Source organism: Hemiscyllium ocellatum, chromosome 18 (genome assembly GCF_020745735.1).
Source record: "Hemiscyllium ocellatum isolate sHemOce1 chromosome 18, sHemOce1.pat.X.cur, whole genome shotgun sequence".
Lineage (NCBI taxonomy): Eukaryota > Metazoa > Chordata > Chondrichthyes > Orectolobiformes > Hemiscylliidae > Hemiscyllium > Hemiscyllium ocellatum.
In genome coordinates this window covers 81,519,871-81,544,541 of record NC_083418.1, presented here as the reverse complement: position 1 = coordinate 81,544,541, position 24,671 = coordinate 81,519,871, and the positions used below count along the sequence as shown (strand labels likewise).

Here is a 24,671-nt window from a genome sequence, read left to right as displayed (position 1 = left end):
AGCTGATTAAGATTTACAGAAAATTCAAATTTCAAATTTCGCTCTCCAGGTTAGTGTCGATGTTTTTTCTCTGTGCAAACTCCTTCTCCAGGCAGGTACCTCTCAGAGTTCTTACGAGTAGCTTACATCTGTTGATCATTTGGCAGGTCCCTCTCAACTGTTCAATGTTTTCCTGGTTTTATATCCCCAAAACATCAGATAATTTCATTGGTTTTAATATTATCAAAATACCAACTTCAAACTTGATTGGAGTTTGGTATCTCGGGGCATAGTTTAAACTGGCTGAATTTGAATTTATTTTTGCCTCATAGCAACCCAGCCAGTGCTAGCTGTTCTGACCAAACGTTACATTGTCACCTTGTTCTGGACTCTCAGTACCTCTCGAAGTCCTTGCTCGTCTTCAAATCTCAAAGGTACAGTACCCCTTATACCTTCATAACAGTTTGGAAGTTGCTAAAGACTCTTGGCAAATTTCTGCAATGAGCTTGCAGATGATACACGTTGCTACTGCTGAGCATCAGTGCTGGAGGGAGAAGATGTTTGTGGATGTGGTTCTAATGAAGCCGCTGCTTTGGCCTGGTTGGTGTCAAGCTTTTTGAGTGTTGTTGGAGCTGCACCCATCTAGGCAAGTGGGGAGTATTCCATCACACTCCTGACTTGTGCCTTTTCAATGATTATCCCCAGCCTCTGGGATGGCATTGTTTGAGACAGATATATAGATCCAGAACTCAGTTCACTAGCCATGAAACATTCATGGTTTTCTCTTCCCAGATGCTGTCAGACTAGAGTTTCTCCAACAACTTATTTTCTTAATTCAGATCTCCAGGACTCCTTACTTTTGTAATCAATTCCTCTTACAATAAATAATAGATCTTGTTAAGCAATTTGAGAGATTTTGTACAGTAGCTTTTCTTAGTAATAATACCTTCTGTATTTGTTAAGTGGTTGAATCACCTCATGAATCAATGAGAGGAGAAAAGAACACACTTTGGAAAAATCATACAGCAAACCGTTGAGAAATCTCAAGAGAAGCCCCAGTGCACAAACCTGCAAGTGACGGATGTGCAGAGCTCTCTGGGCACTCAGTGGTGTGCCTGTGCCAGCCTGCAGTTTGTGCCCTGACTTCATCGGCTACCTGCATGGAAACGAGTCATTCCTGATGCCAAAGCACACGCTATGATGATGGTGATGGTGGTGAGGTCTGCTCTCTGAGTATCAGTGTCAAGTAGTGAGATGCCTTGCTACTTTGAGAGAAGGTATATAAATGTAACCTACCATTGGTAGTCCATTTCCATTCCCAAGGACAATGGAAGAAGTCAAAGACAATACATTTCATAAATCCCACACATTGAATAACTGTGGTTTTCATTTTTGTTTATTGGCAGTGGAAAATAAAAGTTTAAGTATTTTATTGAAAGAAAGCAATAAATACTGTGATAAAAATAGTTCAAAGTACTGTATAGACTGTACATAATTTGTTACAAGAAGGCAGAGGAAAAACTCAGAACTGCAAAATATTGGACAAATAACAGTACATTATTCAGGCCAACATACATTAAAAATTGACCACAAGAGTTTTGGACAGATTTACAATGTGTTGGTACACAAGACATAACTCACTATAATACCAACAAACTGCAGCTGACACCTTGGTGATTTACTCAAAAATACTGAACACTCTTAATAAAGCCATGACAACATCTTTCCGATCTCCTATATATGGGTGACCTTTTAAAAAGGAATATACACAGTATCTATAGATTAGGAAAGGGTTGCAAAAAAGCAAACCATATTTCAAGAAAAATAAATAAGGCTTTCATTTTCTTTTAAAAAGTACCCCGCTTCTTATACTTCTCAAATTGAATAGTATTAATTGACACCACGGTCATTGATATTGGTCCACTGAAAGGTTAAACCAGCCTTTTCTTAAAAATTACAGAGGAAATAGCATTCAAGTTGTAACAGGAGGTGAGCCTCTTGCATTCACCCCCCACCCCCCACTATTCCTCAATACTCCTATATATCTATGGCTTTACCTCTTCTCCTGTCCACCTATTCATTATTAGCCATACTGCAAAAAATGGACAAGCATTTACAATTTAAAAGATGAGAACTGATGGTTTAAAAAAAATTTAATTACAGACTTCAGACTAACTACAACATTAACACACAGTGCTGTCAGCATGCAGTTTCTTTTGGGGGGAAAAAAAGCATGAAAATGCCACTACACCCACAGTTTTGTCCTCAACTTTATAAAAAAATCTGAATATTTGTAGTAATTACACAATGATTTACAAAACCCCCACAATTCTCATAGGGATGAATACATACAGACATATGATACATTTCTTTGAAAAAAGTAACATGATTAAGAGTAAAGAAAATTGATTTAAGAAAGATTGTACATAGTTATAAAATGTGTTCTAAGCAAGGGTACGCAATTAAAGCTAGGTGCCAGATCTACAATAAATCAATATTGAAACAGGTTTACATAAATATAAGAAACATTTATTCTAAAACTTTATATCTAGGATATCATGAGTTGTGGTTCAACTAGTTTAAATCTCTGTATTAAAATATTAAGTCCAAGTTAGAAATATTGCTACATCACAGATTCCCCAGCTTTGTCAGCAACTCATGTGATGTATAATTACTGCATGAAGGCTTTCAATGCTGTGCAGTCATCAGTTGAAATAGTGCGAATGGACTAAAAAAAAGAACATTAGTAAATGTCAACATTGGACAGTGTTAAATATTACTAACACATTAATAGATATACAAATGCTGAGTTACTTCATTACTATGTAGAACAAGACAACACCGTGGCCTGCCTTTGTTTTGTGTTACGGATTTTATGTTGCTCGTGTGGTGGAACACAGCATTTTTGAGCAAGGCCATCAAGGAACTACAACTCGAGGGACACTATTCAGAAAAATAATTAACAGAAAACAAATTTACCTCGTTCCAAAGTGGATTTTCTACCACAGTTAGGCCAACTATGAGCAATTAATCTAAGTGCACAATTGTAATTAAGCACCTTATTCAAGACATAAAAAAAAACTTTATTTGTATAAAGTCATCACAATTGAAACGTTTATTTTTAATTAACTCGCGTCATCTTTCAGCTCAATATAATAAGGTTTTACTCATTATTGCTGCCAGTATTAATTACCTCGGCAGAATGTATTAGTGAATAACTGAAAAAGTATTTGATAACTCACATGGTTCTCTTGAACAACTGTAATCATGTATTGATGCCACTTTAGAGTTAATGAACCCTAACCCCCTCCTCCCTGGGCCCAGGATCCAACCCCTCCTCCAATAAAATTGCATTTATTTTGTGCCATTTGCACCCTCTGGTAATCTTGAAGCATTTCATGTTTAATTTATTAAGGTTTAAGTTACTGCGGTTATGTAGAAAAACAAATTTGCAAAGAGCAAAATTGCACAGCTAAATAAATAACTCAATCAATTATCATGATGTTAGTGACACTGATAGCTAGGGATATCAGATTAACACTCTCCTCGGCTGTTCACAAACACTCACTCAAAGCTTTTATCCACAATGTACAAGAAAAGGAATTTTTATACATCATATACTGCAAGATCAACTCCTAATGAAACAGGACTCTGCTGAAATAAAACTGCAACAAAAGGAAGGAGACTGTGTCACAACTTAAAATGTACCAGGTTATCGCTTATTATTTGAACTCTGTTGTGTTCAAGTCTCAGTTTGGAATTCATATCTTGAGAAAGTCTGGTGATTATTTTAAAAAAGGTCACATATTTAACTGAAAGGATTGATACATTACTGGTACATTTGAACTGGAAATCTTTTAGGAGAAAGTGAGGGCTGCAGATGTGGAGATCAGAGTCAAGAGAGTGGTGCTGGAAAAGCACAGCAGGTCAGGCAGCATCTGAGGAGCAGGAGAATCAACGTCTCAGGCACAAGCCCGTCATTAGGGGTGAGGCCTGTGGGCCGGAGGGGGGTGGGGCTGGTGGCCATGCAGCTGAGAGTGTGATAGGTAGATGGAGATGGGGTTGTGGTAATAGGTTGGGGAGGAGAAGGTCAACAGGGCAGTGCTGAGTCGGAAGGTTGGGAATGGGATAAACTGGTGAAATCCATATTGATGCTGCGTGGTTGGAGGGTGTTTTGCCTCCAGGCCTCGGGTGGTGAGGGAGTGGCGATGGAGGCGGCCCAGGACCTGCACGTCCTTGGCGGAGTGGGAGGGAGAGTTGAAGTGTTCGACCACGGGGCAGTGGAGTTGATTGGTGCGGGTGTCCTGGAGATGTTCTCCGAAGCGCTCCGAGAGTAGGTGTCGTGTCTCCCCAGTGTAGAGGAGACCGCATTGGGAGGAACGGATACAGTAAATGACGTGTGTAAGTGCAGGTAAAACTTTGATGGATGTGGAAGGCTCTTTTGGGGCTTTTGATAGAGGTCAGGTGGGGGGAAGGTGTGAGCGCAGGTTTTGCAATTCCGTGGTGGCAGGGGAGAGTGCCAGGAGGGAGGGTGGGTTGTTTTTTTGGGGGGGGGGGGGGGCATAGACCTGACAAGGGAGGCGTGAAGGGAATGTCTTTACAGAAAGCGGATAGGGATGGGGAGGGAAATCTATCCCTGGTGGTGGTGAGCGTATGTAGGTGGTGGAAATGGCAGAGGATGATACGATGTATGCGCAGGTTTGTGGGGTGGAAGGTGAGGACCAGGGGGTCTGTCCTTGTTGCAATTGGAGGGGTGGGGTTTGAAGGCGGAGATACAGAAACAGATGAGATGCGCTGGAGGGCATCATTGGCCACATGGGAGGGGAAGTTGCGGTCTTTGAAGGAGGCAGCTATCTGGTGTGTTCTGTGGTGGATATGGTCTGCCCTGGGAGCAGATGCAGCAGAGGCAGAGGAATTGTGAATGAAGTATAGCATTTTTACAGGAGGCAGGGTGGGAGCAGGTATAGTCCAGGTAGCTGTGGGAATCAGTGGGTTTGTAGAAGATGTTCGTATTGAGCCGGTCACCGTTGTTGGAGATGGAAAGGTCCAGGAAGGGGAGGGAGGTGACTGAGATGGTCCAGGTGAACTTGAGGTCAGGGTGGAATGTGTTGAAGTTGATGAACTGTTCAATTTTCTTGTGGGAGGCGAAACAATCATCAACGCAGCAGAGGAAAAGGTGGGGAGTGGTGCCGGTGTAACTCCGGAAAATGGACTGTTACATGAAACCAACAGAGAGACAGGCATAGCTGGGGCCCATTCGGGTGCCCATGGCTACCCTTTTGTCTGGAAAAAGTCGGAGGATCCAAGGATGAAATTATTGAGAGGGGGGGGAGGACCAGTTCAGCCAAACGGATGAGAGAGTCAGTGGAGGGTTACTGGTGGGGACGCCGGGAGAGGAAGAAACAGAGAACTTGGAGGCCCTGGTCATGGTGGATAGAGGTGCACACGGACTGGATGTCCATGGTGAAGATGAGGTGTTGGGGGTCGGGAAAATGAAGTATTGGGGGGGGGGGGGGCATGGGTGGTGTCCCGAAAGTATGTGGGAAGTTCTCGGACCAAGGGGGACAGGATAGTATCAAGGTACGTGGAAATGAGTTCGGTGTGGCAAAAGCAGGATGAAATGATGGGTCCGCCGGGGGAGTCAGGCTTGTGAATCTTTGGTAGGAGGTAAAACTGGATAGTATGGGGTTCCCGGACTACGAGGGTGGAAGCTGTGTGTGGGAGATCTCCTGAAGTGATACAGTTGTGAACAGTCTGGGAGATGATGGTTTGGTGATGGGTGGGGGGTAGAGGTCATGGTCAAGGGGGCAGTAGGTGGTGTCTTCGAGTTGGTGCCTGGCTTCTGCAGTGCAGCGGTCAGTGCACCAAACTCCCACTGCACACCCCTTGTCCGCTGGTTTGAAGGTGAGGTTGGGGTTGGAGCGAAGTGAGTAGAGGGCTGTGCGTTGCGAGGGCGAGGGGAAATCTTTGTTGAGCCTCAGTAATTCCACTGGTGGAGTTAGTACTCTGAGATGAGCTGAACATGCTGATCCACAGCTCTCCTGGATTCAGCTGAAGGCTTCCATGTCCTAAGATTACAAAGCAGCGCTTCAATGAAGCATGAGTTTGTTATGGTGCGGCATGCCTGCACCAGCTCTTCAAAAGAGCTATTATCTTATACTTCAAGAGTTAGAGAGAAAGTAAAGTGAGTTTTGAGAAGATCTGTGGCTCAGGTTAAGGTTCTGGATGCAAGTTTGCTCACTGAGCTGGAAGGCTTGTTTTCATACGTTTCGTCACCATACTAGGGAACATCATCAGTGAGCCTCCGGTGAAGCACTGCTGGTATGGCCCGCTTTCTATTTGTGTTTAGGTTGGATGGATGGATGCATTGTCCCAGTCGAAGTGGTCTCCTTCCTCATCTGTATGTAAGGATAACAGCGAGAGGGGGTCATGTCTTTCTGTGACGAGTTGATGTTCATGTATCCTGGGGGCTAGTTTACTGCCTGTTTGTCCAATGTAGTGTTTGTCACAGTTCTTGCACAGTATTTTGTAAATGACATTAGTTTTGCTTGTGCAAAATACCGTGCAAGGACGATAACAACCACTACTCTGGACAAACAGGCAGAAAACTCGCCACCAGGACACATGAACATCAACTAGCCACAAAATGACATGACCCTCTTTCATCAATATCCTCACATATGGAAGAGGAAGGAGACCACTTTGACTGGGACAACACATCCACCTTAGGACAAGTCAAACAGAGACACGCATGAGAATTCCTAGAAGCAGGGCAATCCAACTGGAATTCTATCAACAAACATATTGATCTGGACCCCATCTACCACACTGAGAAAAAGAACAGGAAATGACATCACCAACCCAAGGAAACCTAAACACAAGCAGAAAACTTGTCACTAACACCAGCACTTCACAGGAGGCTCACTGATGATGTTACCTAGTACAGTGACGAAATGTCTGAAAATGATCCTTCTATCTCAGCAAGCAAACTTATATCCAGAACCTGAACCTGAGCTACAAATCTTCTCAAAACTCACTAACTTATAAAATTCTAACAGGACTTGACAGGGTAGGTGTGAGGAGGATTTTTCCGATGGTAGATGTGTCCAGAACTGGGGTCACACTCGAAGGACTAGGGGTGGACCATTTAGGATGGACAGGTGGAGACATTTCCTCACCCAAAGAGTGGTGAGCCTGTGGAATGTAATACCAAAGGAAGCAGGTGATGCTAAAACATGGTATGTATTCAAGGGGCGGCTAGGTATGACACTTGGGGTGGATGGGATCAAAGGTTATGGGGATAAAGCAGGATGAGGCCATTGAGCTGGATGATCAGCCATGATGGGGATGAATGGTGGAGCAGATCTGATGTGCCGAAAGGCCTCCTCCTGCTCATATCTTCAATGTTTCAATGTTGCAGCTGTACAGGACATTGGTTAGGCCACTTTTGGAACACTGCATGCAGTTCTGGTCTCCCTGCAATAGGAAGGATGTTGTGAAACTTGAAAGGGTTCAGAAAAGATTTACAAGGATGTTACCAGGGTTGGAAAGTTTGAGCTATAGGCAGAGGCCATAGAGGCTGGGACTATTTTCTCAGGAGAGTTGAAGGCTGAGGGATGACCTGATAGAGGTTTATAAAATCAGCAAGGGCATGGATAGGGTAAATAACCAAGATCTTTTCCCTGGGGTGGGGGAGTCCAAAACTAGATGGCTGACGTTTAAGGGGAGGGGGGAAAGATTTAAAAGGGAACCAAGGGGCAACCTTTTCATGCAGAGGGTGGTGTGTGCATGGAATGAGCTGCCAGAGTAAGCAGTGGAGGCTGGTACAATTGCAACATTTAAAAGGCATCTGGATGGGTATATGAATAGAAAGGTTTGGAGGGATATGGGCCAATTGTTGGCAAATGGGACTAGATTAATATAGGATATCTGGCTGGCATGGACATGTTGGACCGAAGGGTCTGTTTCTGTGCTGGACATCTCTATGACTTTATGTCAGCATGCAAAAAGTGAGTTTAAGTTTAGATGAAAATAATCTATAGACAATGTGTATTGGTCCCTTTCCAGCTCCCAAACTGCTCACTGACTCCCAATGGTTGGGTACTCACAATTAAAAGACAAATGTTAATAATTCTCTTGCCCAAACAAATGTGTAGAATTAGAAGTTTCTCTGTTCCCATAATATTTTCAATTAAAAGGATCAATTCCTAGGAATAGTTTGTGTAAGAAACTTGCGTTTTAACCAGTTACTATTTGAGCAAATGGCATAAGGGCTGGAAACAGTCAGCAAGTCAGGCAGCATGAATGGAGAACGGCAAAGTCAGTGTTTCTGGTCAATAATCTTCTCATCAACTTTGATCTAAAATGGTCACTCCATCCCCCTCTCCACATAAATTGCCGGACCTGTTTACATCGAGTCTCCACAACATTTTGCTTCGGCACCATTCTTGGGAATGTATTTTGGTAAATTTCTCCAAAGACCAGTCTATCTTTCCTCAAAGGCTGGTGCTCACGGTATTGTAGGTGTGTTCTAATACGAAATAGGAGTGAGTCATCTCACAGCAGAGCCTCTACAGCCTCAAGATCCACCATCGCATTGAATACTATCACCCAAGCCAGGGCTAGTGTATGTTGCAGCACATCTTCAAGGTTTTCTTATGTCTCCATAAATATAATGGGTCTGTATTTAAAAATGCAAGATGCATTTCCAAACACACCATCAGCTCAACTGCTAAAAACCATCCGTGTAAACATGATAATTTGGTCATGGTGATACCAAAGCACTCAAATTGTGAATGACATCAGACTGGGAAAATGTGTTAGTAAATCATTATGAGATCCCAAATGTTACCTCACTTTTCTTAAAAAAAGGCTGTAGTCTCCAAATTATCTTACATCTAGCCTGTTCTGTCGCATGAATTACAACTCTGCACCCAGGATAAAAGAAATCTGCTTCAAACTAAACAGATAAGCACTGGGGAGATGCACAATAACCCCTTCAACTTTGATTGTGCAAAGATCACGTCAGGGAGTGACCATGAATACTTACCCAAAATTAACACGAATAGGTTCGTACTGTCGTGGAATCCATTCTTGGCTCTCCAGAAATATTGCCTGCGAGTTGCATTGAGAGATAGCATGCAGAGAACATGCTGTTAGTTATAAATTAGTACAAAGCAACACTGCTTACTTGCTTTTCAAACATCAAGCCCTAAGGAAATTTAAAATTTCACAATCCAAATCAGATTTCTCAGTAAATATTCAACCTGAGGAATCATATAATGCTGTGAACTCCGAACCTGAGCTAAGCTGCGCTGGAACGAGTCTGAGCGAGTTATCTTGTAAGCTCATGCATCGTTGGTGAGGCCTGCATGCAGCCAGTATATAATCTGAAAACTATCTTGTTTGGGTTAATTTCCTGTCCCATGCAAAGATTCACAAAACAGTTTCACATTAATCAAGTCATTAAACGTGCAACTTTGAAAAACAAAGGCACCAAAATATCTCTTTTGGGACCACAAACTCTTTGTTCTAATTATTAGTGAGGAAGATAGGATGCAATTTCAGCAAAGAAAGGAGAAGAGAGCAATTTATCCCACAAAAGACTGTTTGTGTACATACAACATTATCACAAAGATTTAGAGTGGGGTCAGGTAAACAAAAAAGAACAGGATGGAAGAACAGATAACCAGTTAAAGAAAAGCTGGAGCTTCTTGTAACAATGGCCTAGTGATAGGATCACTCAGCTATTAATTCAGAAAGGCGGAAGTGGGTACTGCAGATGCTGAAGATTAGAGTCAAGATTAGAGTATTACTGATGAATCCTGATGAAGGGCTTTTGCCCAAAACGTCGATTTTCCTTCTCCTCGGATACTTCCTGACCTGCTGTGCTTTTCCAGCACCACTCTAATATTAATTCAGAAACTCAGCAAATGGTCTGGGACCTGCGTTTGAATCCCAAAGACGATGGTGGAATTTGATTTCAATAAAATACCGATGAAGCCCTGCATCAGTAATTCAGTAGAGAGAGCAAAAAATTCATCCCACCACAAAAGATGCATGGTATAGGGAGGATGAGGCACCCATGACTGACTAAGGAAGTCAGGGATAGTACAAAAGCAAAAGAGAAATCATATGTGGTGAAGGGCAGTGGGAAACCAAAGGACTGGGAAGCTTACAAAGACCAACAGAGGGCAACAAAAGAAATAAGGAGGGAGAAGATTAAATAGGAGGGTAAGCTAGCCAGTAATATAAAGGAAGACTGTAAGAATTTCTTCAGAAATCTAAAGGGCATAGAGAGGCAAATGTGGACACTGGATAGCTGGAAAATGGTGCTTAAGAGGTAGTCGTGGAGAACAAGGAAATGGCTGAGGAACTTTGTGTCAGTCTTCACAAAGTCTGCAAAACACACACACGCATCAAACTGTTAAATTATCACTGCTCCTTTGTCACAGAAAATATGTTTGCTGGCTCTCACCTCCATAACCTGCTCCAGCCTCAAATCCCCCCATCCTCCCCTCAAGGCACAGTTTAAGAGTAAGGACCTTTTAGAATGGAGATAAAGAGAAACTTCTTCAGCCAGAGAGTAGGGAATCTATGGAATTCATTACCACAGAAGGCTGTAGAGACCAGGTCATCGAGTATGTTTAAGACTGAGACAGATAGGTTCTTCATTATCAAGGGGATCAAGCGTTACAGGAAGAAAGCAGGAGAATGGGGTTGAGAAACTTATGAACCATGATTGAATGATGGAGCAGACTCGATAGGCTGGTGACCTAATTTTTGCTCGAATGCTTATGGTCTACTGATGTCCATGAAACCATTGCCAATTGTTGGAAATACCTACCTTGCTGAGGGAAGGAAATTGCCATCCTCACTTGGTCTGGCCTACGTGACAGCAGATACAGCAATGTGGCTGACTCTCAATTATCCTCCGAAATGGCCTCACAAGCTATTCAGTTGTATCAATCGCTACAAATGTCTCAACAAAGAATGGAAACTAAATGAACCACCTGGCATTGACTGAGGCATCTGGAACAGCAGCAGCAGAAACAGCCTGTCACCCTATAAAATGTCCTCCTTATTTCGGAGCTACTGCCACAACTGGGACAACGGTGTCAAAGATGAGTCAAGCAAAAGCCTGACAATCAGATTCTCAGTATCATGGCTTACAGACAATGTCCCAGACACTACCATTCCTGGATATGCCTTTTCCCACTCGAAGGCCAGTCTCAGCAGAGACGACGACAAAAGGGGTATACAGTCGGAAGGGAGGTACCATGGGAGTCCTCAACATTGACTCTGTTCTCCGTGAAGTCTCAGGCAAGAAAACCACCCCTGATTACCATGTACTACCCTCCTCGGCTGATGAATCAATACTCCTCCATATTGAACAACATATGGAATAAACACAGAGGGATGGCATGGGGGCAAACATATACGCTGGGTGGGGGTTTCACTGTCCACAACCAAGTGTGACTCAGCAACACTACTAATCAAACTGGTCGGGTCCTTAAGGGCACAACAACTCGACTGGGTCAGTGGCAGTTGGTGAGGGATCTAACAAAAGGGAAAAATACACATGACCTCATCCTTAGCAATCGGCCAGCTGCAGATACATCTGTCTATGACAGTATCGGCAAGAGGGACCACTACCCCATGCTTGTGGGGATTAAGATGTGCCTTCACATTGAGAATACCCTCCATCGTACTGTGTGGCACTATCACCGTGCTAAATGGGACAGACTTCAAACACATCTAGCAACTCAAGACTGGGCATCCATGAGGCGCTTTGGGCCATCAGCAGCATCAGAAATGTAATCCAACACAACGTGCAACCTCATGGCCCAGACTCCCCACTCAATCAGTACAAAAAACTAGGGGATGAATCGTGGATTAATGGAGAATGGGGAGGGTATGCCAGCAGCAGCATCAGGCATACCTAAAACTGAGGTGCCAACCTGGTGAAGCAACCAAACAGCATAAGCAGCAAATGACAGTTAGAACATAGAGAACATTAAACAGTACAGCACAGTACGGGCCCTTTGATGCATGATGTTGTGTCAGGCATTTATCTTAATCTAAGATCAACGTAACCTACACACCCCTCAATTTACAGCCATTCATGTGCTTGCCCAGCAGTCGCTTAAATATCCCTAATTAACTGACCATGTATGCAATTAAGTGACTTCCAGTTTTACATCATACTCCAAGCCTCACAAAATCAAGCTAAACGTCATTTACGAAAACCTACTTCTGAACAGAAAACTCATGCGCACTAAGTTCCATTTGGAACGTTTCAATATTGACCATAAGATCACGTCTAGCAATAATGTTAAGTAGCAAAACAGATTACAGGAGTATTAATGAATATCAAGTAATGAACAAAAGACACATACCATCAGTTTGCATCTTCTTTGGCTGCACGGAAGGTGAAGACATTGTTGAGGTAACTCTAAAATTAGCAGGTAATGTCTCTGCTGATCCAGGTGTCATACCCCTTACGTCCTTTGGTCGGAACTTTTTTCTCCAAGAAGGTGCTCTTCTGAAACCCTTTTCGTCCTCCTTTTACAGTGATGGAAATAAGGCACATGTATCAGCTAGGTTCAGTTGCTTGTTCTTAAATACAACTTCCCACAACAACATACAAGACATGCAGATTTCCTAACCGGAATCAATCCCGAAAAAAATTCCTTAAACAGTACTGTCAGTGACCGTTTACCTATATGTGCACATGGAGAAAGATCTAAAAGTCAGGAGAATCTGAAGAAAATATTAAATTTAATTCTTACATCATCTAGTCTTCGGTCTGTTCCAAGTGCCAAGAGGTTGTTAAATTCTCTCTCCAATGATTGGCGTGCCTGTAAACATAAACGCCACTATTACTTTTTAACGTAACATTTAGGAGCAATCAACCAATACAGACTGTATACTGTCTCAAGCAGAAAGAAAATAATTTCACGAAGTGCTCCAAGGAAATAAAGGTAAGATGTGTGTTTCTGTTCCTGACAGAGGGTGGCACGGTGGCTTAGTGATTAGCATTGCTGCCTCACAGCACCAGGATCCCAGGTTCGATACCAGTCTTGGACAACTGTCTATGTGGAGTTTGCACATTCTCCCTGTGTCTGTGTGGGTTTCCTCCCACAGTCACAAAGATGTGCAGGTCAGGTGAATTGACCTTGCTAAATTGCCCACAGTGTTAGGTGTATTTGTCAGTGGAAAATGGGCCTGGGTGGGTTACTTTTTGGAGGGTCGGTGTGGAGGGGCCTGTTTCCACACTGTAGGGAATCTAATCTAAAATAAAATTCAGTTGATTGCAATCAGAGACCGAATATTCCTTGAGAATAATTGAAAATCTAACATGATATCTTGCAAGCATGCTGTCCCTGTGCATTACTCTTGATTTTCACCATAACCTTGTTACTTGGGAGCAGAGGTTGACATTGCCTGAGCATCTTTCAAATAAATCTTGATAGAGTTGCTTCTTTGAAACAAATTCTGAACCAAAAGGGAACAGAAAGAGAAAATAGACATGCAACACAAAAATAACTTAAACTGAAAAGGATTTTTTAATTCGATACACTAAAACCATATTGAGTCCATTGTTGTGGGCGAGATTGTGGAATACAAGACAAGGCTGTTTGGCTCCTTGAACCTGTTCCACTATTCAATAGGTTCATGATTGATCTGACTTCCAAGGTCCTGCCTTTTCTCAATAACTCTTGATTGCCCTATCAATCAAGAATCTATCTCAGTCTTAAAAACACACAAGGATTCTGCCCCCAGAGCACTCTGTGGCAAGGAGTTCCAAAGACTTTCTGAGAAGAGAAATCCCTGTCCATCTATCTTAAATTGGCGCCCCTTTATTCAGAGACTGTGCCCTCTGGTCCTAGCCTCTCCCATGAGTGAAAACATCCTCTCATCATAAATCTTGTTAAGATTCTGATCAATTCCGATAGGATAGTCTGCTTCCACTAGTTGTTAAACCAGGGTCACAGTTTCAAAATTGTCAGCAAGAGAGCGAGGAGAGAGATGAGGAGAACACTTGGATTTGGAATGCACTGCCTGGGAGTCTGGGGGAAGCGGATTCCATCAGAAGTTTCAAAACAGAGTTGGATATATATCTGAAAGGGATTAATTTAGAGGGCTATTGCTGGAGAATGGGACTAGCTTTCAGGAACCGATACAGACATAACAGTTCAATTGGCCTCCTTCTATACTAGAGCTGAAAATGTGTTGCTGGAAAAGCGCAGCAGGTCAGGCAGCATCCAAGAAACAGGAGATTCGATGTTTCGGGCATAAGCCCTTCTTCAGGAATTCCTGAAGAAGGGCTTATGCCCGAAACGTCGAATCTTCTGTTCCTTGGATGCTGCCTGACCTGCTGCGCTTTTCCAGAACACATTTTCAGCTCTGATCTCCAGCATCTGCAGACCTCACTTTCTCCTCCTTCTATACTATAAAATTCTAAGTTTCTAAGTCCTTAACAGCTTTCTGCAGATTTTCCTGCATTTAAATAATATTCTGTTTTTTTGCTCCCCTTCCAAAATGAACAATTTTGCATTTTCCCACATTTGCCAACTTGTTGCCTTTTTACTTAATCTATTACAATTTCTCTGCCAACTACTGCTTCCATCTCTCAACCTGCCTTTCCACCTTTGTGTCACCTGGCTACAGTATATAATTTATTGACTCAAGAAATGAGTAAACAAGTGTGATGCCAGCATTGATCCCTGTGGCACCCGACTGGTTGCCAACCATCAAAAGCAGCTCCTTATTGCCACTCATTGATTCGTGCTCATGAGCCAACTCTCTATCCAAACCAATAAACTACCTCAAACACAATGGGTTATCCTCTTAGGACTTAACCTTTTGTGATTTTGTTGGACTGGGGCCAGTCCAACACCGGCATCTCCAAATCAAGATACTATCGACACCACTAACTGCTGGCTTAAAGTGGAGGGGATCTCCAAGAAGATAGCTCATATCGACACAGGACAACCACCTGATGAAGGAGCAGCGCTCCGAAAGCTAGCGTGTTTCCAATTAAACCTGTTGGACTATAACTTGGTGTTGCGTGATTTTTCACTTTGTAACCTTTTGTGAGGTACCTTGTTGAATGCCTTCTGGCAGTTCAAAGGCAAACAACTACTGGCTCCTTTCTAATCGCACTAATTGAGACTTTCTTGAAAAACTCGAATAAATTAGCCAGACATGATCTCTCTTTCATGAAGCAATCTTGACTCTGCTTAATTAGATGATTTTCCAAATGTTCTGCTATTACTTCCTTAATAATTGATTACAGTAATTTTTCCAACAATAGATATTAGACTAAATGGCCTGTAGTGAGCTGTTTCTTTATGTCTCCCTCCTTGTTTGTTTGGGATATCACATTTTCTATTCCTCCAGGACTTCGCCAAAATCTAAAGATATTTGGAAAATTACAACCAATACAGCTATTTCTTTCAGCATTCTAGGATGCAGTCCATCAGGATCAGGGGTCTTTTCTGCCTTTAGCCCCATCAATTTGCATAACATTACTTGTACAGTAATAGGAACTATACTTATCACATCCCCCGTCCTCTTTAGTATTATTAGAATGCTTGAAGTATCTTCCATGTACTTGGAAGTGTATGACAAACAGGGCGGAGCCAGCACACCTTGGTTTAGAGGAGATCATGCCTGACAATAGAACATACAGCATAACAGCACAGCACAAACCCCTAGGCCCTCAATGTTGCACCGACCTGTGGAACCAATCTGAAGCCTTTCTATTCCATTCTCATCCATATGTCTACCCAATGACCATTTATATGCTCTTAAAATTGGCAAGGCTACTACTGTTGTAAGCAGTGCATCCCATTCCATACTACTCACTGAGTAAAGAAACTACGTCTGACATCTACCCTATATCTATCACCCCTCAATTTAAAGCTATGTCCCCTTGTGCTAACCACCACCATTTGAGGAAAAAGACTCTCACTGCCCATCCTATCTAACCCTCTGATTATCTTAGATGTCTCAATTAAGTCACCTCTCAACCTTCTCTTGAACGAAAACAGCCTCAAGTCCCTCACCCTTTCCTCATAAGGCCGTCCTTCCGTACCGGGCAACAACCTGGTAAATCTCCTCTGAACCCTTTCCAAAGCTTCCATATTCTTCCTATAATGTGGGGACCAGAACTATATGCAATACTCCAAGTGCGGCCACACCAGAGTTTTGTACAGCTACAGCATGACTTCATGGTTCTGAACTCAATCCCTCTAACAACAAAAGCTAACACACCATGTGCATTCTTAATAACCCTATCAACTATTACACAGAGATCTCTCTGCTCATCTACACTAGCAAGAATCTTACTATTAGTCCAGTACTCTGCATTTCTGTTGCTCCTTCCAAAGTGAATCACCTTACACTTTTCCACATTAAATTTCATTTGCCGCCTCTCAGCCTAGCTCTGTAACCTGCAACATCCTTCAGCACTATCCACAACTCCACCGACCTTAGTGTCATCCGCAAATTTACTAACCCATCCTTCTACGCCCTCATCCAGTTCATTTGTGAAAATGACAAACAGCAGTGGACCCAAAACAGATCCTTGAGGTAAACCATCGGTAACTGAACTCCAGGATGAACATTTCCCATCAATCACCATCATGTCTTCTTTCAGCAAGCCAATTTCTGATCCAAACCACTAAATCCCATGCCGCTACAGTTTGTGCAATAACCTACTGTGGGGAACCTTATCAAACGCCTTACTGAAATCCAAATACACCACATCAACTACTTTACCCTCATCCACCTGTTTGGTCAGCTTCTCAAAGAACTCAATAAGGTTTGTGAGGCACAACCTATGTTGACTATCCTAAATGAACTAATTCCTCTCTAGATGATTATAAATCCTCTTATAACCTTTTCCAACACTTTACCTACAAGTGATGAAGGTTCATTGGTCTATAATTACCAGGGTTGTCTCTACTCCCCTTATTGAATGAGGGGACAACATCTGCTATCCTCCAGTCTTCTGGCACTATTCCTGTAGACAATGATGACAAAGATCAAAGCCAAAGGCTCTGCAATCCCCTCCCTGCCTTCCCAGAGAATCCTAGGATAAATCCCATCTCGCCCAGGGGACTTACCTATTTTCACACTTTCTTGAATTGTTAACACTGCATCCTGGTGAACCTCAATCCAGTATTCTAGTAGCTTGTATCTCAGTATTCCCGACAACAATGTCTTTTTCAAGTGTGAATACTGATGAAAAGTATTCATTTAGCACTTCCCCTATCTCCTCAGATTCCATGCACAACTTCCCAGTACTATCTTTGACTGACCCTAATCTTACTCTAGTCATTCTTTTATTCCTGATATACCTACAGAAAGCTTTAGGGTTTCCTTTGATCCTACCTCCTAACAATTTCTCATGTCCCTTCCTGGCTCTTAACTCTCTCTTTAGGTCTTTCCTGGCTAACTTGTAACTCTCAAGTGCTCTAACTGAGCCTTCATTTCTCACTCTAACATCAGCCTTCTTCTTCCTCTTGTCAAGTGATTCAACTTCTTTAGTAATCCTTGGCTCCCTCGCTCGATCACTTCCTCCCTGCCTGACAGGTACATACCTATCAAGGACACGCAGTAGCTGTTCCTTGAATAAGCTCCACATCTCAATTGTGTCCATCCCCTGCAGTTTCCTTCTCTGGGTTCATTACCCCTGTACCAAATCCAATGTGGCCTCGCCCCTTGTTGGCTTGTCAGCATACTCTGTTAGGAAACCCTCCTGCACACACTGGACAAAAACTGACTCATCTAAAGACAAATCTGTTAGAATTCTTGAGGTGGTAACAAAGGAGAGCCAATGGACGTGTTCTATCTGGATTTCAGAAGGCCTTTAACAAGTTGCTGGAACAGAGTCTGCTAAGTGTGTATTGGGGCAAGGTACTGGATGGATATTGGGTTGGCTGACTGGCAGGAGGCAGAGAGTGGGGAGAAAGGGGTCCTTTCCAAGATGGCAGTCAGTGACTACCAGGACTCTGCAGGGGTCACTGTTGGGACAACTATTCACATTATGCATTAACGATCTGGACAAAGGAACTGAGGGCACAGTTGCTAAGTTTTCAGAAGACACACAAAGGTGGAGGTACAGGTAGTTCGGAGGAAATGGGGATGCTGCAGAAGAACTAACAGGTTGGGTGAGCGGGCAAATGGCAGATGGAATACAATGTGGCAAAGATTGAAGTCATACACTTTGGTAAGAAGAATAGACTACGTTTAAAGGGGGAAATGCTTCAGAAATCGGAATTACAAAGGAGACTTGGCACTCCTAGGTCAGGATTTTCTTGAGCATATCATGCAGGTTCAGTTGGCAGTTATGAAGACCACTACAATGTTTGCATTTATCTCAAGAGGACCAGAACACTGGAGCAGGAATCTTCTAGCGAGGCTGTATAAGACTTGGTCGGATTACATTTGGCATATTATGAGCAGTTTTGGGCTCCACATTAAAGGATGATGGACGTGCTGGCCTTGGAGGATCATACAGTCAGAGAGATGTACAGCACACAAACACACCCTTCGGTTCAACTCATCTATGCCGACCAGATATCCCAACCCAATCTAGTCCCACCCGCCAGCACCTGGCCCATATTCCTCCAAACTCTTCCTATTCATATACCCATCCAGATGTCTCTTAAAATGCTGCAATTGTACCAGCCTACACCACATCCTCTCTCAGCTCATTCCATACACGTACCACCCTCTGCGTGAAAATATTGCCCCTAAGGTCTCTTGTTTATCTTTTTCATCTCACCCTAAACCTATGCCCTCTAGTTCTAGACTCAGGGGAAAGACTTTGCCTGTTTATCCTATCCATGCCCCTCATGATTTTATAAACCTCTATAAGGCCACCCCTCAGCCTCCGACAGTCCAGGGAAAACAGCCCTAACCTATTCAACCTCTCTCCATAGCTCAAATCCTCCAAACCTGGCGACATCCTTGTAAATCTTTTCTGAACTCTTTCAAGTTTCACAACATCTTTCCGATAGGAAGGAGACCAGAATTGCACACAATATTCCAACAGTGGCCTAACCAATGTCCTGTATAGCCGCAACATGACCTAACTCCTGTACTCAGTGCTTTGACCAATAAAGGAAAGCATACCAAATGCCGATTTCATATCCTATCTACCTGCAACTCCACTTTCAAGGAGCTATCAACCTGCACTCCAAGGTCTCTTTGTTCAGCAAACTTCCTAGGACCTTACCATTAAGTGTATAAGTCCTGCTAAGATTTGCTTTCCCAAAAATGCAGCACCTCACATTTATCTGAATTAAACTCCATCTGCCACTTCTCAGCCCATTGGCTCATCTGATCAAGATCCCGTTGTAACCTGAGGAAACCTTCTTTGCTGTCCACTGCACCTCCAATTTTTGTGTCATCTGCAAACTTATTGACTATACCTCTTATGCTCGGCAGGATTGACTGGAGGTTTAGAAGAATGTTCTTGAGAATGAAGAGCTGGAAGAATGAGCAGTTTTGAGCTCTGGGTCTGTACTTGACGAAGTTTAGAAGGATACAAGGGGAATCTCATTATTACTTAGAATACAGAAGGGCATGGATACAGCGGGTACAGAGAAGATGGTTCCACTAGTAGAACCCGAGGGCACAGCGTCAAAGTGCAGGGACTGAGTCCCTGAGGGTCTGAGGTGAGGAGGAATTTCTTCAGCCTGAGAGCAGTGAATCTGTGGAACTCCGTGCCACAGATGCTGTGCACTCAACGACTTGACTTCCAGAGATAGATCAGTAGTTGATTAATAAGGGGATCAAGGATGGGTTGGGCGGGGGGGGAACGCAGAAGAATGGATTTGAGAAACACATCAGCCATGGTCGAACAGTAGAGCAGAATCGATTGAATGAATGATAATAATTCTTTATTCCTATATTCCAACTTTGTTTTTCTTCCCTGTAGGAACACAGTTTCAAGTCAGGATGGTGAGTAGCTTGGATGGAATTTGTAGGAGGTGATGTCTCCTTGGATCTGCTGTCATGTCCTTCTAGATTGAAGAGCCATGAGTTTCGGAGGTGGTCTCTAAAGAACTTTGATGAATTTCTTAACTCATCAGTTAAGTACAAAATTGTCTCTAAGAGTTCTAAACATGAATTTATAGCAAGGTTCCATGTTAACTGCCAATAACAATCTCAAATGTAGATAATCACAAAGAGTAAGAGTAAAAGGTCAAAGATATTCCAAAAGTAGATGACTAAAATGTGGAATTCTCTGCCACAAAACACCATTAGAGGTAATAAAATTATTGAAAAGGCAAATGAGATTGCAATATGCATCTAAAACTAATTAGAAGTTCGAGGCACCAGACCCCAAGAATATGGGAGGGAGTGTATAAGAATTTATGAGAATGATATCTGGACTCAAAGCTTTAAGCTACAAGGTTAAAGAAATTAAGGTTGTATTTTCTGAATTTAGAACACCAGGGGTGACTTATTAAGTTTTCAAGCCATTAAAGAGAAAAGAACAGTCGATTGGATGAAATAAATATGCAGAGCCTACAGCAAAGGAGCATTGGCTGAACATTAAATCCAGACCTTTCAGCAGGAAAATTAGAAACTATGTTTTCATGGAAAATAAGTAAGTAGTATGTTCACAGGATGCCAGCACCGACAGCTGGATCAGCATTTATTGCTCAGAAATGGAGACCATGGTGGGATTTGCAGGGGTGAAAGTGACATAATAGGTGCCGCTGGTGATGTCGCCTGCAGCATTCCAGTGAGTAACATCAGTGTGGGTAGAAGTGGTCGAGGCGGTGGCAACTACGACTGGGTGGGGGCGCGGGAGGGTGTTAGTAACGTACAAAGTAGTCTTCGTGGTGGTTTCAGCAGCGGTTGTGGTCTGTGGGGCAGCAGAAGTGGAAGTGATGGGGTTGGAGTGGCCACATGGTGAATGGTGTCCAAACGATTCTGGAGGCTGCGAGAAGCTTCTGGTATGATCGAAGAATCCCGGGTTTAGAGGTCACTACTTGAAAGTTTGGTATATGTACATTCCTTGGTGTCCAATACGGTGAGGAAACAGTGTTTGTTGATTGTGTGAATTCTTCTAAGGATGAAGAACAGCAAAGGTTCTTTGCAGGTCTGGGAGAGTGTGGCTCTAAGCTGTGGCAGGGCTGACCGAAGGAGAGGAGGCGGCGGCGCATGGCTGTGTGTGTGGAGCTGAGGATCTGGAGGGAGAACAGTTTCTGGAGGCTTTAGACTTGCTGATGTGGCCGAACACTTCAATTGCCCCTCCCACTCCACAAAGGACATGCAAGTCTTTGGCCTCCTCCACCCCCAAAATCTAGCCACCCCACGCCTGGAGGAAGAATGCATTATCTTCGGCCTTGGGACCCTTGAATCACATGGGATCAACGTTGATTTCACCAGCTTCTTCATTTCCCCGTCCTCTTGACCAGTCCGACCTTTCCATCACCCTTCCCATCTATCCGCTCCACCCTATCACCATCACCCCACACCTTCATCTACCTATCACATTCCCAGCTACCTCCCCCCCCGCCCCCTTCCCATTTATCTCTCAGCCTCCTTGGCACCCCAACCCTTTTATCCCCCCCAATTTCTTAATGAAGAGCTTATGCTCAAAACGTCAACAATCCTAGTCCTTGGATGCTGCCCGACAGGCTGTGCTTTTCCAGATTGGAACAAATCGAAAGTGGTGTCCCTGGGAACAGTGTTAGGACCCTTGCTTTTTCTGATTTATATAAACTATTTGGAGATGAGTTTGAGGGAAAAATTTCTAAATTTGTAGATGATACTAAGCTATGGAGAATAGTGAATTGTGAGGATAATGCTGAGACTTCAGACAGTCTCTAACAAGTTGGCCAAAAGAATAGATACCTGGCAAAATGGATTTCAATGTCGAGGAATGTGAGTTAGTGTGTTTTGATAGAAGAAACAGTAAGAGACAATACAGGCACAATGGTGCAACTTGGAGGGGAGTACAGGAGCAGAGGGATCTGGGGGATTCCCTGAAGCTGGACAGATAAATGGAAACAATTGTTAAGGCAGCTAATAGGACCCTGGAGTTTATAAATAGAGGCAGATGGTATAAATGATGCTAAACCTCGACAAATCATTGGTCAGACCACATTTGGAGTATTGTATTCAGTTCTGGGCACTTTTTGTAAGGATGTTAAAGCCATGGTGATAGCTCAAAAGAGGTGCACTAGAACAAGACCAGGAATGATGGATTTTAGAAACAAGGAAAGAAAGAAAGAAAGCAAGAAAGAAAGAAAAGAAAGAAACTGGGCTTTTTCTTATCAAAGCAGAGAAGATTAAGGAGTGACCTTACTGAGGCATTCAAAATTATGAATAATTTTGCCAGGGTAAAGGAGGTCCCACTAGTTGGTATGTCAGTAATTCAAGATGACAATTTCACCAGTGTCAGCGAGAAAGCAGGGCATGAGATGGGAAGAAAATCTTTATGCAGAGCTGTTAAGATTTGGAATGCACTATCTGGGAGATTGAAGACGACAGATTCCATAGGTGGTTTCAAAGAAGAACATATATATTTGCAAGTGATGAAGGTAGAGTTGACCGAGATAGTACTGGAGAGTGGAATTAGCTAGGTAGCTCTTTCGGGAGCTGGTAGAGACACGATGGGTCAAATGGTCTCCTTCTGTCCTGTAAAGTTCTGTTATTCTATGTATCTACTGCCCTTGTCCTTCAAGATTGTAGTAGTCTTAGGTGTAGTAGATGATAGGCACTGCTGCTACTGTGTGTTGAAGGTGGTAGTGGATGGAGTCAAATCAACTGTGTTGGTTTGTCCTGGGTGATGTCAAGCCTCTAGAGTGTTGTTGGTGATGCATCCAGGCAAGTGGAAGAATTATAAATATCTGTTGCAGGTGAATTTATTCATGACAATGTCAGTAAATGTGAACACCATGGAGATAAAGTTCCACTTTCACACTAGGAATAACCTATTATGTTATCTGGCACCATGCTAGATGGGACAAACTTCAAACAGATCTAGCAAATCAAGATGGGGCACCCATGAGGTGCAGTAGCAGAATTGTACACCAGCACAATCTAACCTCATTGTCTGGCATATCCCCCACTCAATCATTCCTGTCAGGGGTTCAACCCTGGTTCAATGGAGAGTGTAGGAGGGCATGCCAGGAGCAGCACCTAAAAATGAGGTGTCAACCTGGTGAAGTTACTTTAGAGGACTACTTGTAGACCAAACAACATAAGCTGCAAGTGACAGAGTTAAGTGATCCCATAAGTGACAGATCAGATCTAAGCTCTGCATCCTCCCACTTTCAGTTCACGATGGTAATGAACATTAAACAATTCACTGGAGGCGATGGTGGCCCCACAAATATCCCAAACCTTAATGATGGAAGAGCCCAGCACATCAGTGCAGAAGATAAGGCTGAAGCACTCGCAGCAATCTTCAGTCAGAAATGCCAAGTGGATGATCCATTTGGCCTCTTCCAGAGGGCCCGAGCAACTCTGATACCAGTCTTCAGCCAATTCAATTCACTCAAACTGAGATCAAGAAACAGTCAGATGTATTGGATACTGCAAGGATTATGAACCCTTACAATATTCCAACAATAGCACTGAGGACCTGCTCCCTTAGCCAAGCACTTACAGCACTGACATTTACCAACAGCATGCAGAATTGTTCAGATATGTCCTACACTCAAGAAACATAACAAACCAACCCGCTAAACAGTCACCTTTCAATGTCAGTTAAATGATGAAGGGGTCAGCTAAAAGCACTTGCCCAGTGACATCCAGTTTGGGTTTTGCCAGAAGCACTCAGCTCCTACCTGAGCAAAACTGGAGTCAGTAAGAATCATGTGCAAACTCTGCAGTGGTTGGAGTCATACCTCGCACACAGCAAAATGGTCGCGGTTGTCAGAGGCCAGTTACCTCAGCTCCAGAACATCTCTGTAGGAGATCCTCAGGGTAGTGTCCTCGGCCCAACCATCTTCAGCTGCTTTGTCAAAGGCATTCCCTCCACAAAAAGGTCAGAAGTGGGAATATTTGCCCATGACTGCACAATATCCAGCACCATTTGCTACTCCTGACTGTGAAACAGTCTACGTCCAATTTAAGTAAGACCTGAATAATATCCAGACCCAGGTCAAAGATTGACAAGTAACATTCAGGCCGGTTAGATGAAGACAATAAGCATGCCCAACAAGAGTCAATCTAACCACCATCGCTTGACATTCAATAGTGTTATCATCCCTGAATCCCTGTTATGAATATCTTGATCAGAAAGTGAACTGGGCTGTCCATAAACAGAGTCACTACAAGAGCAGGTCAGAAGCTAGGAATACTACAGCAGATAGCTGATCGCCTGACTCCCCATCTACAAGACTCCAGTCAAGAGTGTGAAATAATAATCCCAGCTTTTCTGGATTGATGCAGTTCCAACAACACTGAAGTAGCTTGATACTTGAGTAGCATCACATCTACAAACATCCAGCCACTCTATCACTGATGCTGAGTACCAGCATATGCACCAACTACAAGATGCACAATAGAAATTCATCAAAACTCCTAAGACAGCAATATCCAAACTCATGAGCACTTTTAGAAGGACAAGAACAGCAGATATATGGAAACACCATCAGCTGCAAGATCCCCCTCCAAACCACTCACCATCCTGCCTTGAAAATATATCA

The 24,671-nt window shown here is 43.1% G+C and overlaps 1 protein-coding gene across 9 annotated transcripts in view; it reads right to left on the bottom strand.

Moving 5' to 3' along the window:
- Window positions 1-1,359: 1,359 nt before the first annotated feature.
- LOC132824518 (liprin-alpha-1-like) overlaps window positions 1,360-24,671 on the bottom strand; it is a 230,080-nt gene continuing 206,768 nt past the window's right edge. For 5 of the 9 annotated variants that reach the window (XM_060839129.1, XM_060839133.1, XM_060839131.1 and 2 more), the window contains 4 exons: window positions 12,771-12,839; window positions 12,378-12,543; window positions 9,029-9,093; window positions 1,360-2,707 (listed from right to left, as the gene is read on the bottom strand). In XM_060839129.1, coding sequence (XP_060695112.1) covers window positions 9,035-9,093; window positions 12,378-12,543; window positions 12,771-12,839 — 294 coding nt within the window. In that variant the 3' untranslated portion in view covers window positions 1,360-2,707; window positions 9,029-9,034. The remainder of the gene's footprint in view (window positions 2,708-9,028; window positions 9,094-12,377; window positions 12,544-12,770; window positions 12,840-24,671) is intronic. The other 4 variants (XM_060839138.1, XM_060839137.1, XM_060839136.1 and 1 more) reach the window with 2 other exon arrangements.